This window comes from Desmodus rotundus, chromosome 12, assembly GCF_022682495.2.
Source record: "Desmodus rotundus isolate HL8 chromosome 12, HLdesRot8A.1, whole genome shotgun sequence".
Lineage (NCBI taxonomy): Eukaryota > Metazoa > Chordata > Mammalia > Chiroptera > Phyllostomidae > Desmodus > Desmodus rotundus.
In genome coordinates this window covers 36,040,039-36,055,358 of record NC_071398.1, presented here as the reverse complement: position 1 = coordinate 36,055,358, position 15,320 = coordinate 36,040,039, and the positions used below count along the sequence as shown (strand labels likewise).

General features: G+C 40.7%; 1 protein-coding gene across 2 annotated transcripts in view; it reads right to left on the bottom strand.

The window, feature by feature from the left end:
- The window catches only part of CEP89 (centrosomal protein 89), an 84,922-nt gene that overhangs the window by 13,594 nt on the left and 56,008 nt on the right, over positions 1-15,320 (bottom strand). For both annotated transcript variants that reach the window (XM_053914503.2, XM_024577478.4), the window contains exons 15-17: positions 11,617-11,784; positions 10,882-11,023; positions 7,015-7,104 (exon numbers count right to left, since the gene is read on the bottom strand). In XM_053914503.2, the coding sequence (XP_053770478.1) occupies positions 7,015-7,104; positions 10,882-11,023; positions 11,617-11,784 (400 nt within the window). The remainder of the gene's footprint in view (positions 1-7,014; positions 7,105-10,881; positions 11,024-11,616; positions 11,785-15,320) is intronic.

Genomic DNA, 15,320 nt, shown 5'->3' with positions numbered 1-15,320 from the left:
TAAAGCAGTGAAGAGGAATATAGTCAGTAATACTGTAGTAAGTTTCCAAAGCGCTAAACTTAGTGTGGTGATCATACAAATGTTGAATTACTGTATTTATTGGACACCTTAAACTAATATAATGTTAGGTATTCAAAATTTAAAAATTTAAAGTCAAAGTAAAAAAATCATGACATCCCCTCTGACCCAAGAATTGGTTTATTCTATTGTTTTTGCATTTCCAGGTGAAAGAACATAGTTTTGCTTTCTAATTTTATTTATTAATTTCTGGTTTTCACATTTTTGATTAATAATTGTCTGCCTTATTTCTACTTTATTGATTTATTGAAGGTTTTTTGTACCTAATTTATAATTAATTTTTGTGACAGTTCTGTGTATATACACACATAAAGGAACCTTACAGATTATGCTGTTGAATCTTTTATGTCCTTAGTTACTTTGTTTAATTTCTTGATCTGCCTTGGACCAAAAGAAGAGGATTCATATTCCTAATGTTATGAAGATTCTATTTCGCTTTGTATCTCCTGTTATTTATACTTTATAAATTTGCTGCTGTGTTATTTAGCACATAAATGTTCATAACTACTAATTATTAACTGCAGCCTTTAACATTATGAGGCCTTTCCGTCTTGGCAGTTGTGAAGATTACACCCTTGTTTTCTTTTTCTTTGCATAAATCTGATTATCTCCATTCATCCTTTTAGTTTAAGGTTTGTGAAACATTTTGTTTCAGATTGTTTCTTGGCTCTAGCATGGAAGAGTGTTTTTGCTTTACAACAAAATCTAAAAAAAATTGTTTTTTTAATGGTTAAATTAAGCTCATTTATACTTATTTATGGCAGATTGTTTGGTTTCAATTTTATTTTATTTTATTATTTAATCTACAAACTTTTAAAAGACTTTACTGTAGCCTTTTCTTGGCTCTTTTTTGCTGTTGTTCTTCTATTTAGGAATGAATCTCTTGATTTGTGTGGTTACTTTTATTCTTATGTTCTTATCCTCTATATTATATCTCTTTAGTTCCCTCACTTTTGATACTATCCACTCATTCCCTATGAAAAGTAATATATTAGCTTATCCCCTTTCTTCACTCTTCCCCTCTTAAATATGCTTCAGCTCTTACTATTTGATTTTTCAGATTTAAATGATATCCTTTGCCTCAGGTTATTAGAAAGTTTAAACTTCAGAATAAAGTTTAGTAGAATAAACTTTCTGATTGCTTCAGAAAGTTTATTCTACTTTCTACCTTCCTTCCCCATTCACCTATCATTTTTTCTTTGGTTGTATTATTTCTACGTTGTCAGAGAACATTTACATTCTATTCCACCAATCTTATCCCTGCTTTAAGTTAAATATATTCTCACTATTAATACTTTTCCAAAGTCTGCCCAACCATTTCCTGACTGGCTAAACTCAGGTTGATTGATCTTTAGGGGAAAGTTCTTACATGGTCAAAACCGTCTGAAGAGCAGCTCGGTGGGATGGAAATATCCTTGGCTCATACTCTCTTTCCTTAAATATTTACAGATGGCAATGCACTGATCGCTGGCATTCAGTGTTGCTACTGAACAGTGTGATGCCAACATGTTTTCTTTCCTTAGGCCTTGGACTTTTTCTGAGTGTCCAAAGTATTCTTTATCTTAAAGTCATAGGTCTTGATGTTAATCTTCTGGGTCCATCTGGATCAGTTTGTCCTGAGCACATAGTGTGCCCTTTCCATACGTTCCATATGTAGATTCAAGGCTTCTTTTATCTCAGAAAAATTTTTATAAATTATGGTTTAGAATGGAATAAGTTCCATTTTTTGGTTTCTTTTTTCTAACAATAGGGATATTGGATCTCTATCACTTTCCACTGAATTCTTACATTCCTATTTCTACATTCTTGTCTTTGCCTTTTTTTCTTTTTTTAATTTTTAAAATTTCATTTTATTTTTTACGTATGTTATTATTTATGCTATTACAGTTGTCCCAATTTTCCCCTTTGCTCCCTCTACTTAGTGCCCCAACTCCCTCAGGCAGTCCCCATACCACTGTCCATGTCCATGAGTTATATATATATGTATACATATATTTTCATTCTTTGGTCACTCTATTCCCTATGCTGTACTTTACATCCCCATGACTATTCTGTGACCACAGATTAGTACTTCTTAATCCCTTCACCTTTTTCACCCAACCACTCAACTCCCCTCCCATCTGACAGCCATTAAAACATTCTCTGCACCTATAATTCTGTTCTGCTGGTTTGATTATTTTATTTTTTTTAGAATCAGTTGTTGATAGATATGTATTTACTGCCATTTTATTGTTCATATTTTTTTTATCTTTTCTTCTTAAAGAAGACCCTTTAACATTTCATATAATACTGGCTTGGTAGTGAAAAACTTCTTTAGCTTTTCTTGTCTAGGAAGCTCTTTATCTGTCCTTCAATTCTAAATGATGGCTTTGCTGAGTAGAGTAATGTTGGTGGTAGGTCCTTGCTTTTCATCACTTTGAATATTTCTTGCCAATCTCTTCTGGCCTGAAAAGGTTCTTTTGAGAAATCAGCCTACAGTCCATGGGGGCTCCCTTGTAGGTAACTAACTGTTTTTTTTTTGTTTGTTATTTTGCTGCTTTTAAGATTCTCTCTTTGTCTTCAACCTTTGGCATTTTAATTATGATGTGTCTTGGTGTGGGCCTCTTGGGGTTCATCTTGGTTTTGAGTCTCCGGGCTTCCTGGAATTGTATGTCTATTTCCTTCACCAAGTTAGGGAAATTTTCTATCTTATTTTTTCAAATAGGTTTCCAATTTCTTCCCCTCTCTCCTCCTTCCAGCACCACCATGAAGCGAATGTTGCTGTGCCTGAAGTTGTCCAAGAGGCTCCTTACAGTATTCTCATTAAAAAAAAAATTTTTTTTTCTTCTTGCTGTTCTGAATGTTTGTTTTTTGCTTCCTTATATTCTACATTGTTGATTAGATTCTTGGCTTCACCCACTTTACTGTTGATTCCCTGGAAACTAAATATTCTTAGTTTCTGAGGATCTTTTTTTGCTGTTGAGGTCCTCACTAAGTTCCTTGAGCATCCTCATAACCAGTGTTTTGAACTCTGCATCTAGTAGATTGCTTGTCTCCATTTTGTTTAATTCTTTTTCTGGAGTTTTGCCCTGTTTTGTCATTTGGGACATGTTTCTTTTGACTCCTCATTTTGGCACCCTCCCTGTGTTTGTTTCTATGTATTAGTAGAGCTGCTATGTCTCCCAGGCTTTGTAGAGTGGCTTAATTGTAGTAGGAATCCTGTAGAGTACAGTGGCACAGCCTCCCCTATTACCCATGCTGGGTATTCAGGGTGCAGCCAGGGTGTGGGCTGTGTACACCCCCCTGTTGTAGTTTAGCCCTGATTGCCATTGGCACATCCAAGGTCTGCCACCAACTGTGTTCTGTCAGGGTCACACAGCATAAGCTACAAAGCAGTCTGCAGGTGACTGCTACTTGTGTGTGCTTAGAGGCTGGCAGGCAAGGCTACCAAGGCTGGCTGCTGCTAGTGCTGGGACTGGGGCAAGTGAGTGAGAGGTACACGGCTCGCTGAAGCTAGATGCTGCTTGTTTGAGAGAATTTAGGAGAATCTGAAGCATGGGCCAAGACAAGCCATTTGTATGAAAAGCCACTGGAAAAAGCTTGGGTAGTCCTAAAAGTTGGTTGGGGCAGGACCTCAGGGAATCACCAGGGCAAGGAAAATTGTGTGAACCAGGTTGATGGAGTCTCAGATATGGTTCCCACATCCTGGCTCTGTGGCTCTGTGAGGGGAGGGCTCAGAAAAGGAACAATGGCCTCTGCCAGTACTTTTGTCTGGGAGAAAGCTGCCCCTCTGTTCTGTTCTTGCCCTGATGGTGGACAATTCAGTTCTTACACGTCTGACTCTGATGTCTTTTAATCTGCTATCTGCTGACCCCATGCCAGAGCTCAGATGGAGTTTAAGTCTAGGTAAGTGTGCATGGGTCCTTTAAGAGGAACTGCCTGAGACTCCAGCAGTTTCTATCTTCCACAGCCTCAATCCCCACTGGTGTTTAGAGCCAGAAGTTATGGGGCTTATCTTTTTGGCACTGGAGCCCTGGGCTAGGGAAGCCTGGTGTGGAGCTGGGACCCTTCATTCCTGAGATATTCCTCCTGATTTTTATCTGCCACACATGGGTGTGGGACCAGCCCATTCTGCATCCTTGCCCCTCCTACCAGTATTCATGTGGTTTCTTCTTTAATTCCATACTTGTAGGATTTCCATTCAGTTCGATTTCTGATGGTTCTGAATGATGGTTGTTCTATAGTTTAGTGGTAATTTTGATGCGGATGTGCAAGGAGGCGAGCTGTGTTTACCTATGCTGCCATCTTGACTGGAAGTCCATGCAACATGGTGTTCGCCTTTTTCCTCTCTATCCTTTATGTCTCTCATTGTGCTTTTATGAACATATTCTCCTTGCAATTTAGTCCACATTTCTGAAAAGGTTTCTCTTTTCCTTCTATTTCTTTCCCATGTTGTATCAGTTCCATTTCACATCCTCCTTCGTCTGGCCATGTCGTTCGGGTACTGTGTTTCTGCTTTGTGGTATTTCTTCCTACCTTTGACTGCTTTCCTAAGTTTTAGCTACATACCACCTGTCTACCTACCTACTTACTTATCTACCTACCTGCCTGCCATCAATCCACTTTGGAGTATACGTTATAATTTTGATCTCCTTTGTGGCAATGTTTTTTGATGCATTTTCATCATGTATAGGGAAGTTACTCTATTTTCCTTGAGGTATTTTTGTATGCCCAACTGGATCATTTGGGATGAGATGAGGTTCCGTGGAGGGTGGGAGCACTGGTTGGTCGGGTCAGGGAAGCCTTCCAAGCTTTACATACCTCTTCTCTTACAGCTTCTCCTCTGGCTCTCTAAACCCAGCCATGTTCAGAAGGGCTTCTTCCTGCAGTCCGAGTTTCCTAGAAATCATCCCAGCCCTGATTTCAAGGTGATGTCCTTACTTTTACAAGTCATACTTCACAGGGTTTTCATGAGATGTCACCTCTGTATTTTCTCAAGTCCTTCCCAGGTATCTTCACTTACCCAGAGATTTGCCCTCCTTAACCTGGACCCAACTCATAAGTTTCCTCTCAGAGTGGCTGGGTGGGCCCTTTTTACCATTCCTAGTCAGATGAACAAAAATGAGATGAATTTCCAAGACATGGCCAACCACCCAAAGATCGGACCTTCTCTTTTGGAAATAAAAGCCAACCAGGAAAAAAACAGAAACCTGTAACTGCTCATTATTACTCGTAATACTTCTGTGCAGAATCCTATCATTAACAGTATGGTGCATTTCTTCCAGCCTTACTGAGCAGAGTTGAGATAATGTTTTGTATACTGCTTCTGATGTTGTTGAATTTTTAAAATTGTAAAATACATTATTATACGTTACATATTTAATTAATTTCCCAAATAGTTATTGAATTTACTGAATACTATGAGCTCAATGCTGTTCTAGACGCTTGGAATATGTCCGTGAATAAAAAGAGGAAAAAAGAATCCCCACCCTTTTTGAGTTTATAGTATGGTCAGGTGAGACAGACAATAACCAATAAATGTGATAAATTACACAGTCTGTTAAAGGTGATTTTGTCTTTGGAAGAAACAATAAAGCTAGGCAATGAAAATCAGGAGTGTGAAAGAATGGATGACTAACAATTTTAAGTAGTCAAAGTCTGCCTCATTGGTAAGGTGACATGTTGATATTTGGGGGGAAAATTATAAAATCTATATGAACAATTAATAATAATAAAGCAAACACCGTGTAACTATCACCCAAGTTAATACATAGAACATTAACAGAATATTATCAGTATCAGACCTGGAAGTCCCCAAGTGTCCCAATCCCTTAGATACGATCATTAATCTCATTTTTGATAGAATCCTTTCCTTACTTTTCACTTCTGGTTTATAGTCTATGTAGGCACCACACAGTGTAAGTTTGCCTGTGTTAAACTTTATATAAATGCAGTCATATTATAGACACTTACTTGTGTTGAGCTTCTTTCACTCAGTATGTATGAAACATAGGAAAAATAAAATCTATTCATTGCATTAGGACACTTTTGTGTCTGAGCAATTTTCAGTTCAATTTTGTTTAAGTTTTTAAAAGTAAATAATTCAGGACTAAACCTTATGGCTGCTAAAATAACAGACTCACAACATATCTTTACATTTTTATATGTATACATATAAATATATATGTATTTCACCCAGGACTATGAGTATGTACACACAGCCAGCCAATGTTTCCATTTGCTTGTCTTGGTTTGTTAATTTTCCAACATATCAAACAAATGTCATCAAGCTATTTACCCACTTATCAGACACTTTCAATCACTGTCCTGAATACACGCTCTTGAGCCCAGAGGTCCTCGATCTTACTGCCCACACTTGGAGCTTCATGCCCTCGGAGTACCCTCCTCTTCGAAATCCACAGAGCTCCTTGCTCTCCACTCAGGCCTCTAGCCTGCTGGCGCTCTCCTGGTCTCTGTCCATAAGAAATCGGTGGGGCTGGTGGGGCTGAGGGTGCACACTGAGAGAACGGCAGTCAGAATGCAGACGATGGCGGGGAGAATGGTCAGGTGTGAGAGTCGGTACAATGAGAATGGCTTTCTTGGGCCAATCATGAATAAACAAGAGAGAGGCAGGTCGACGCTGCTCTCTAATTGAACCAACAAATGAACTACGCTTGATCATAAAGCCTGGACATTAAGGATATAGCCTGGAGATTATTCTGCATTTTTTAAAAAACATCTACATTGTATCTTATTGTGTAGATGAAGAGAAGTTTATTTGGTGAGTGGAAGGATGCTACTATTTCTGCCAGTGAAACCCTGTACTGCTTTACTCTCTGAATGACTAGCATCAGATACATGAAACATGTATCAATTCCTTAAACATGGGAATCTGTACCCAGTAAGCCTCTGTTCCCATTTGAAAAGGGAAGCTTTTAAAACTAAATGACCACTTACCTTGACTTTTTCCTCTAACTTTCCCATGCGAATATTGCCTTTTACAATTTTGTCAAGAACTCCATGTTTTTCACTTTCTAAACATTTGGCCTAAGGGGAAAGATGAAAAGGAACATAATGGGTTCTTAGTTTTACAGAAAAATTAAAAGAATAAAAAGTTCTCCTGAAAGAATATTATTACTACTCACAAATGATCACAATTCTGCCACTTGTCTTGGCCCCACCACTCTGCCCCCACTCGGATTCCCACTCCCTGTGAGGGGGCAGAACTTGGCCCCACCACTCTGCCCCCGCCCGGATTCCCACTCCCTGTGTGGGGGCAGAACTTGGCCCCACCACTCTGCCCCCGCCTGGATTCCCACTCCCTGTGAGGGGGCAGAACTTGGCCCCACTGCTCTGCCCCCACTCGGATTCCCACTCCCTGTGAGGGGGCAGAACTTGGCCCGACCGCCGAGAGGGGCTGGCACTGGTACAGCACACTGGGTCCCTCCCGGGCAAGACAGTAGGCCTGTGCCCCCAGGACAAGGGGCATGGGGGAGGTTGGAAGGGCTTCTAGCACATTTCTCTGTTCTTACGGAACACAGCATTCCTTCAATCATATCCAAAGAATGAGTGCAAGATGCAAGTAAACTTTAACTTGATTTATTTGAATAATTACAAAATTAAGGGTCACTTAATATGAATGCACAATGCCATTCTCCAAACAAATGTCAGAGGCAGTAATTTCCGAGACAGATGTCATCTGAAACTAAGTTACCTAGATTAATATCTATACGGGACATAAACTACTGTGCACTATACACTGACTGTTTCAAATGTTGTAAAAGGGAGCATTCCTTCTAAAGTAGGCTAGTAGTGGCAATTTGATTATCATAAAGGAAAAATAAGACAAAGACAGTTAAACGACTTGCTACAAGTCACATAAAAAAACCCATCCAATAGGCAGATCAGAAATTAAGATGCCAATATCAATGAAGTAGGACACAAGGGGCTCTCACAAAGCTCACAGACCAGGAAGAGGAAAGGTGGGGGTGCATGGCTCACAGTCTCAGGACAATGAACTCAGGGGCGGCCAGCACCACCCCTGAACCCCTACCACAGGGGCTGGCCTCGGGGCTCCCAAGGGGAAGAACCCTGTAGGGCCAAGGGGACAGCAGTGCTTGTGTGTACACAGACCCCTCAGGGTGGGACGAGAGTAGCTTCTTTCCCCACGTCTGAGGGGTCTGGGGACTCTAAACTCAGGCCTGGCTTTCAGGCCATAGTAATAAATAAAGGTCAGCGCAGGAGGAGAAAACACATTTCGTTAAGTCATAATTTGTAACTTGTAAGTATTTGACCACACAGTATATGGCCTCCATTTATATTTCTTTTACTTATTTATTTTTAATCGTATTTTTTCCATTACCATTTATCCCCCTTACGCCCCTCTTCCCCACAATCCATTTATATTTCCATCCTGGACTCACAAATATGCGGGGTGGACCGAAGGGTCCACTTGAGGGGCAGGGAAGATCTGGACTTCATGGAAGATCATGGATGCCTGGGCTGCTCTCTGGCCCACATGGGCCTGAGTCCTATGTGTCCTGCCCTGCAAACAGGACGGCTGTGTCTTTACAGTGGCAATGACATGTGGCAGCTGGGTCCCCATGAATGTGTGCTAGGCGAATGGGTTTGTTTGGCACTTTATGTTTTTCAACAAGCTCTCTGTTTGCCTCTGGAGCTACCATTCGCTGCGTAAGCCCAGGAGGCAGCGCACAAGGTGCTCAGCGCTGCTTCAGAGAATGCCAGAGTTTGGCACTGGGGCTGCGACAGCGACTTCTCAGAAGAGGAACTACTGGGTCAGGAGGTCTGCCTGCTTTTAAGGCTCCTACCATGCTGTCAAACGGCTTCTAAAAGACTTGAGGAAAAACTTAGAAATCACCAGTAATGTATAACCAGGCTTACCACACTCCACTAGCAACTATTATAATTAATTTTTTTTTCTAACAGTAATAAAACAGTATAGAATGGTACCTCAAGACTGGCTAAATGAGAATTTTTTCTGTCACAGGTAAAGATCAACATTTCCCTCCAAGAGCTGGATACTATTTATATTTCTTCTTGTATAAACAATGGCTAAAACCTATGCACATTTTCTTTTTCTTTTAAAATTATTTATTTATTTTTAGACAGAGGGGAAGGGAGGGAGAAAGAGAGAAAGAGAAACACTAATGTATATGGTTGCTTCTCGCATGCCCCCTACTGGGGACCTGGCCTGCAACCCAGGCATGTGCCCTGACTGGGAATTGAACCAGAGACCCTTTGGTTTGCAGGCCGGTACTCAGTCCACTGAGCCACACCAGCCAGGGCCTGTGTGCACTTTTCTATGTAGGAACTTAAAATCCTTGTAGCAAAGGGGAACAAGCCTGTGACACCTCCTGACAGACTCTCCACACCTCATTCACCTGGAGAAGGGCCAAGTCACTACCAAGTTCGCCATTTTCTAACTTTAAGACAGTCCTCAGGTGTCTTTTGTAATGACATCCATTAAACTTCTGACCCTACACTACCAACATTGCTTCAGGAAACATGTTTAAAAGCACATAAGCAATACATGTTCAATGTAGAAAAATCATAAAATGCAGATAAATTAAACGATTTTTAAATTTCTTGCCCTGACCAGTGTGGCTCAGTTGGTTGGGTATCATCCCCCAAAGTAAAAGGCCACCAGTTGAATTCCTGGTCAGGGCACATGCCTAGAGTGCAGGTTCAGTCTCTGGTCAGGGCATATACAAAAGACAACTGATCGATGTTCTCTCTCACACTGCTGTTTCTCTCCCTCTCTTTCTCCCTCCCTTCTCTTCTAAAAATAAATAAAATTAAAAAAATTTTTTTCTTAATTCTACCACGATTTAAAAAAAATCTCTTGTAATCCCACCACTTGAATATGTAGCTCACTGTAGCATTTTTGTGGTAAGTCCTACCGGACTTCTCTCAAAGCATACGGCCTGGCGTAGCATCTGCGTTCTCTCGCTGCACAGCCTGTTGTAGACATCTGCTAAAATTAATGTGCAGATGCCGAGGATCATGCCTGTGGCATCACTCCCACTGGCGGGACAGAGCTCCACAGCCAGGACTACCAGTAATTTCCTCACTGCCCTTCCTTGGGACTGGTGCGCTAGACACAACCTGGCATGAACACCACTGCCCTTTAAACTGTCCTTCGGATGCACTCCATGTAACCCATGATTCCTATGTTTCATCTTCACACAGGGAATACACTAACTCAGCTTCGCAGTGAGAAGATAAAGGTGTATCTACGCAATCAAACCTCAATTCCCAAACGTCCTCGTTCTTGAACAATTCAGTTCCTGACCAAGTTGTTCACAGAAAAATGCCTCGGTTGTCCCATAAAATGTAGGTTCCCGATTCTCACCCCGACCACCCTGTCATGCTGCTGCCTGCATGATCGATCAGTCACATGTCTCTCCGCTGACAAATAAAGGAGGCTGGGTCTTCGAACAAATCACTTCTGGAACAGTTTTCCGGAACAAATTAAGTTTGAGAACCAAGGTTCCACGATATGTGTGATAAGCGCCCGGTGACTACCGTTCCTGCTCAGGTAAATGGGGTAACTCCATTAGCTTACCTTCTAAAATACCATATGCTGTTATTTCAAGTTTTGGCTTGTTCACCTTTTTAAAAATGTTTTTCCCTCCATGGTTGAAAGATAAAATTTTAGAAAATATGAAAATTTGCTGTTGAAATTTGAAAAGATAAAGCTGTTTATGAATGATTTTGTAAAAAACAAAAACAAAAACAAAGAACCTCCTAAGTTGTGCCTGCAGGTTAGCTTGCAGTGCAGTTGAAGTAGCTGAGGAAACTTACCAAGTACATAAGGGTGTCGCGTTCCTGAGTTACATTCTCTGCCAGGCCAATGACATTTGCCAGGTGCTGGTGAGCGGACATTTCATTCTCCATGGCTTTCTCCACCTGCTTTGTGAGGACGTCAATTTTTTTTTGAGATCTCCTAAAGAGTTCCACCAAATGGCGAAATAAGAAACATTAGCCTGAATGGCTAGGGCACAGTGAATATTGGCACCGGGAGAGCAGCAAGCATGTTAGCATAGCACTTAAATGGCATTCTTCAGCCACCTAACTCTGTAAGTTTCAAGGTGAGAAATGGCAACTGAATTTAATTTTAAGCCAAGAATAATTATTGACACAAAGTCAGGCCAATAGAAATCAAAAATGCCCTAACACAATTAATAGGCTAATTACATATTATTCCATTAAATTTTGGGCTGAGGTTCTGAAAGACACTTCTGAAAAGGAATTCAGCAATCCCACAGTAGACTTTTAGGAAATGGTTAGAAAAGAACACCTAGAAGTTTCAGAGTCTTAGAGTCATCATTTTAAGTGTCAACAGTATGTGAGTGGACTATTGACTAGAAACATGTTACTAGTGGCCTACAGCATTTACTGTACTTTATTTTGATATCCAATAATGTCAATTATTTTTTCTATTTTATAGCCAATATTAGAAAAAGAAAAGATAAAGAGTATTTTCCAATTCTTTTTTTAACTATTAAAAAAAGCTTAAGGAAAAAAATATATAAAAACCTATTTCTTTTCTGTGCCCGTGCGAGCTCAGCTTCCAGCACTTCGATTCTGGCTGTCAGACTGTCCTTCTCCAAGAGCAGGCTCTTCTTCTGCACTTGCAGGACCGCCACCTTTTCCAGCAACTCTTCCATTTCAGCACTTTCTCTGTCGTCTTCCTTCTGCAACTGGCTGATGGACAAAAACATCACAGGCTTGTATCCAGTACACGGAGGCTACACTGAGGAGCCACTTGCCAGGCAAGTGATAAACAGCCCAGCCCTCCAGCCCTAGCAGGTATTTTTTCACAAGGCCTCTGTCCGACGTCTCCCCACCCCAGCCCTTGGAGTACCTGGGACGGAGCTCCTAGAGAACAGGAAAAAGGGTGTGGCTGGCACACACTTCTTTGATAGTAATGATTTAACCTCTTTTTCTGCCCACAGTTTTTGCTTATGTCCATGTATATATACTTATTTATGCCCTATTCCTTCCAGAAAGAATTTAAGACAGCTCAATTTTTACATAATTATTTAACTGCTCCCCCTCAAATTCTACTCTATAATAAATTTTATACACTAAAGTAATTTCATGTTCTTATAATAAAAAAAGAATAAGAAGAGCACACAATTCCAACATATAATTTTGGCAAAATGACGCTCAAGAAAGGAGTTACTTCTTCATTGGCCGTGGTGGTCAATGTTCACATAACAACCGGGAAAGAATTGAATAACCAGGAATAACCACGTGCACAGCGCTGCCAGCACTCTGAGCGATGGGGGCTCTCCAGCACAAGCTGGGGTTCCTGGCTCGAGGGCTGGCTGGAGAACAAGCCTCTGGCTGCACGTGTTTGGGGGCTGCCTCACTTGCCATACAAGTTCAGTGACTTCAGCCTGGGTGCGCTCCCTGAACAACCAGTCAGGAATTTTCCAGATGGTTTCCTTTGCTTTCTAGTTTATAAGTTTTAGTCAATCAAAGAGCAGAGGATATACCTGGACAAAAAACAAAAGGTTTTGTTTTTGTTTTTAAACAAAAAGATCATTTTAATTTAATTTATCTTTTAATTTATCATTTTTCTTCTATCTTTTGTTTTGATTTTAAAATTCTATTTTAAAAGTACTTTTTGCCAAAGTAATACACTTACCTGAAACCAAATCAACCAGTAAAAAAAGCCGAATGAAAAGCAACCAGAGACAACACGAAATGTTGGGAAGGTGCTGGCAGGTGCGCACAGCCCCTTCAGAGAGCAACGCCTAGAAAACGCACTTGCTCTCCGGCCCACAATGCCACCTCTAGGCGTGCACTTAGGGAAACTGATGACACGTACAGGAAAGTGTACTGGCAATGCTTAAAGGAGCAAACACAGTAACAGTCTCAACGTCCATTGATAAGCTAAGTAAAATGTGGTATTTCATATGATCAAATACCACCACGCGGCAGTTAAAAAGGATAAATTCTATATCTATTTCAACAGGGAAAGTTGCTTTAAAAATTGAGGGCAAAAAGTCAAGATATTAGAAGCATGAATTCATTTATGTAAACTTAAAACACACCAAAAACACCATGTTATTCATGAAAACATGTAAAAATTAAAAAATAGATTGGAAATACAGTTCCAAGTTTATGACAGTTATTGCTTTTGGAAAGTGGGGGTGGGGACTAAGAACAGTGGTTAAAAGGTGCTTCAGCTATATTTCTAACAATTTGTTTCTTAAGCAAAATGAACCAACAGAGGTGGAAATAATTCATACCAAAGAAGAAAGTTAACAGTTACCATTTGGTGGGAAAAATAATTGCTTTGAAAGAAATGTTAAAAAAATTTCTAGTGTTGTCCACTGCTAGGGTCTCACTCCCCAGAGGACACTTCTACTGACTGTTCTTTCTCTCTTTTTTATAATCCTTATCCAAGGACATATTTTTCATTGCTTTTAGAGAGACAGGAAGGGAGAGAGAGAAGCATCGATTGGTTGCCTCCCATACAGGCCCGTTCTGGGGACAGTGCCCAGACCGGGGATCTTATGCATCCAGACAAGGAGTCATGAGCTTGTGCCTGAACTGGGAATCGAACCTGCAGTCTAGGTATGTGCCCTGACTGGGAATTGAACGAGGATTCTCCAACCAATTGGGCTATACCAGCCATTTCTGATTTCAGTTCTGGTGAGAAACCATGACTTTTTAAAATTATGATATATATATATAATTATTATATATAATATACTTTATATATACATAAAACATATTAAAGATACATGAATATCTTAACAATTACAAAATGAACACCCATGTAATTACCATATAGGTCAAGAAACAGAACAGTTTCCACACCCAGAAGCTCCTGTGTGTCCTGCCTCGTCACAGGACTCCTCCCTAATCTTCTTTATAATGTCAGCGCCTAATGTCTGTGCATCACTGTGGTGTAGTTTGGTTTGGCAGTACTGGAACCGTACGTGTAAAGGGAACCAAGATGTATGATCGGTGTACTGAGGGACTACATGTATTCTAGCATCATTATGCCCCCAACTCACTCATTCGTGATGTGTGTGGCTGTAAAATATGTGATTGTATCAGTATACCAACTCTCTGTACCACTTTCCTGCTGAACTCACCCTGCACACTCTCACAGGAGTCTCTAGGGCACTGCTGCTCAAAATGTGGTCCTCAGATGGAGGTTAGTCTCCACTTGTTCACAAGATAAATACAGAAACATAGAGAATGGCTTCAAAACTTTTATGAGCAATTTAACATTGCTATGACACCTGTGCAGTGTGGGATGAGTGAACATGTTTGAACAGCGGCTTGCATGTTCCAAACCTGCAGAGGGCAGCACGTGGTCTTGTGCAGCAGAAATACATAACAATGCATGAGATTGTCCATTGTAACTAAGAAACGTAAAATACAGAATTCATTTCTTTCGTGAAAAAGTAATTTAACTATTATTTCACTGGATAAATTGTTGAACTGAATTAATGATAAAAAATTAAAGAAGAATGTTGAAAATACAAACACTTTTGCTTCTGGCCAAGAGTCACAGATTTACTCTTCAGCTAGAAAACCGGGCACAACATAAGAAACAACAGCTTTCAGACTTTGGAAAACAGACAAAGCAGAACCGTGATCCCTGGGAAGAGGGAACGACAATGTGAGTGCTGCAGTTGCTCCAGATTACTAGCAGTCCACAGCGAGGGAAAACCCGACCAGAGCCCAGCTGACTCGTGGAGCTGAGGGAGTCGGAGGTCGGAGATGAGGAAGGGCAAGGCAGCTAGACTTGCACGGCAGAGAGGAGGGGGTTTCACAGAGAGAGAAAGGGCTCTGGAGATCCTGCAGGAAGGTCCCCACAAGTCTTTGGCTCAGTACAGATCTATACAGGCCTCTGATGAAACTCCCCGAGGGCTTAGGAAAGAATCTAAAACACAAATAGGCAGAACAATTCCCGAATTCACAGAGAACTGGGAAGAGTACATGAGCTCAAGCCAGAGTGGAAAGACCTTATGATATGAGACACTAGAGAGAGCGCTCAGAGGCTACTACTGCTTTGTAGTGGGGCTAAGCTAGCCTTAGACTAAAGGCTGCTGTGGGTCTCTCCTAACCAAAGCAAGCTTTCAAAGATTCCAACTATTCTCTAGTAATTTGAGTGTGCTCCAGAACAAAATCTAATACTGTTTTAAAGCAATGCTATAAATCTACCACCCAAGAACACAAAATGTATAGTATCTAGCATCCAATCAAGCATG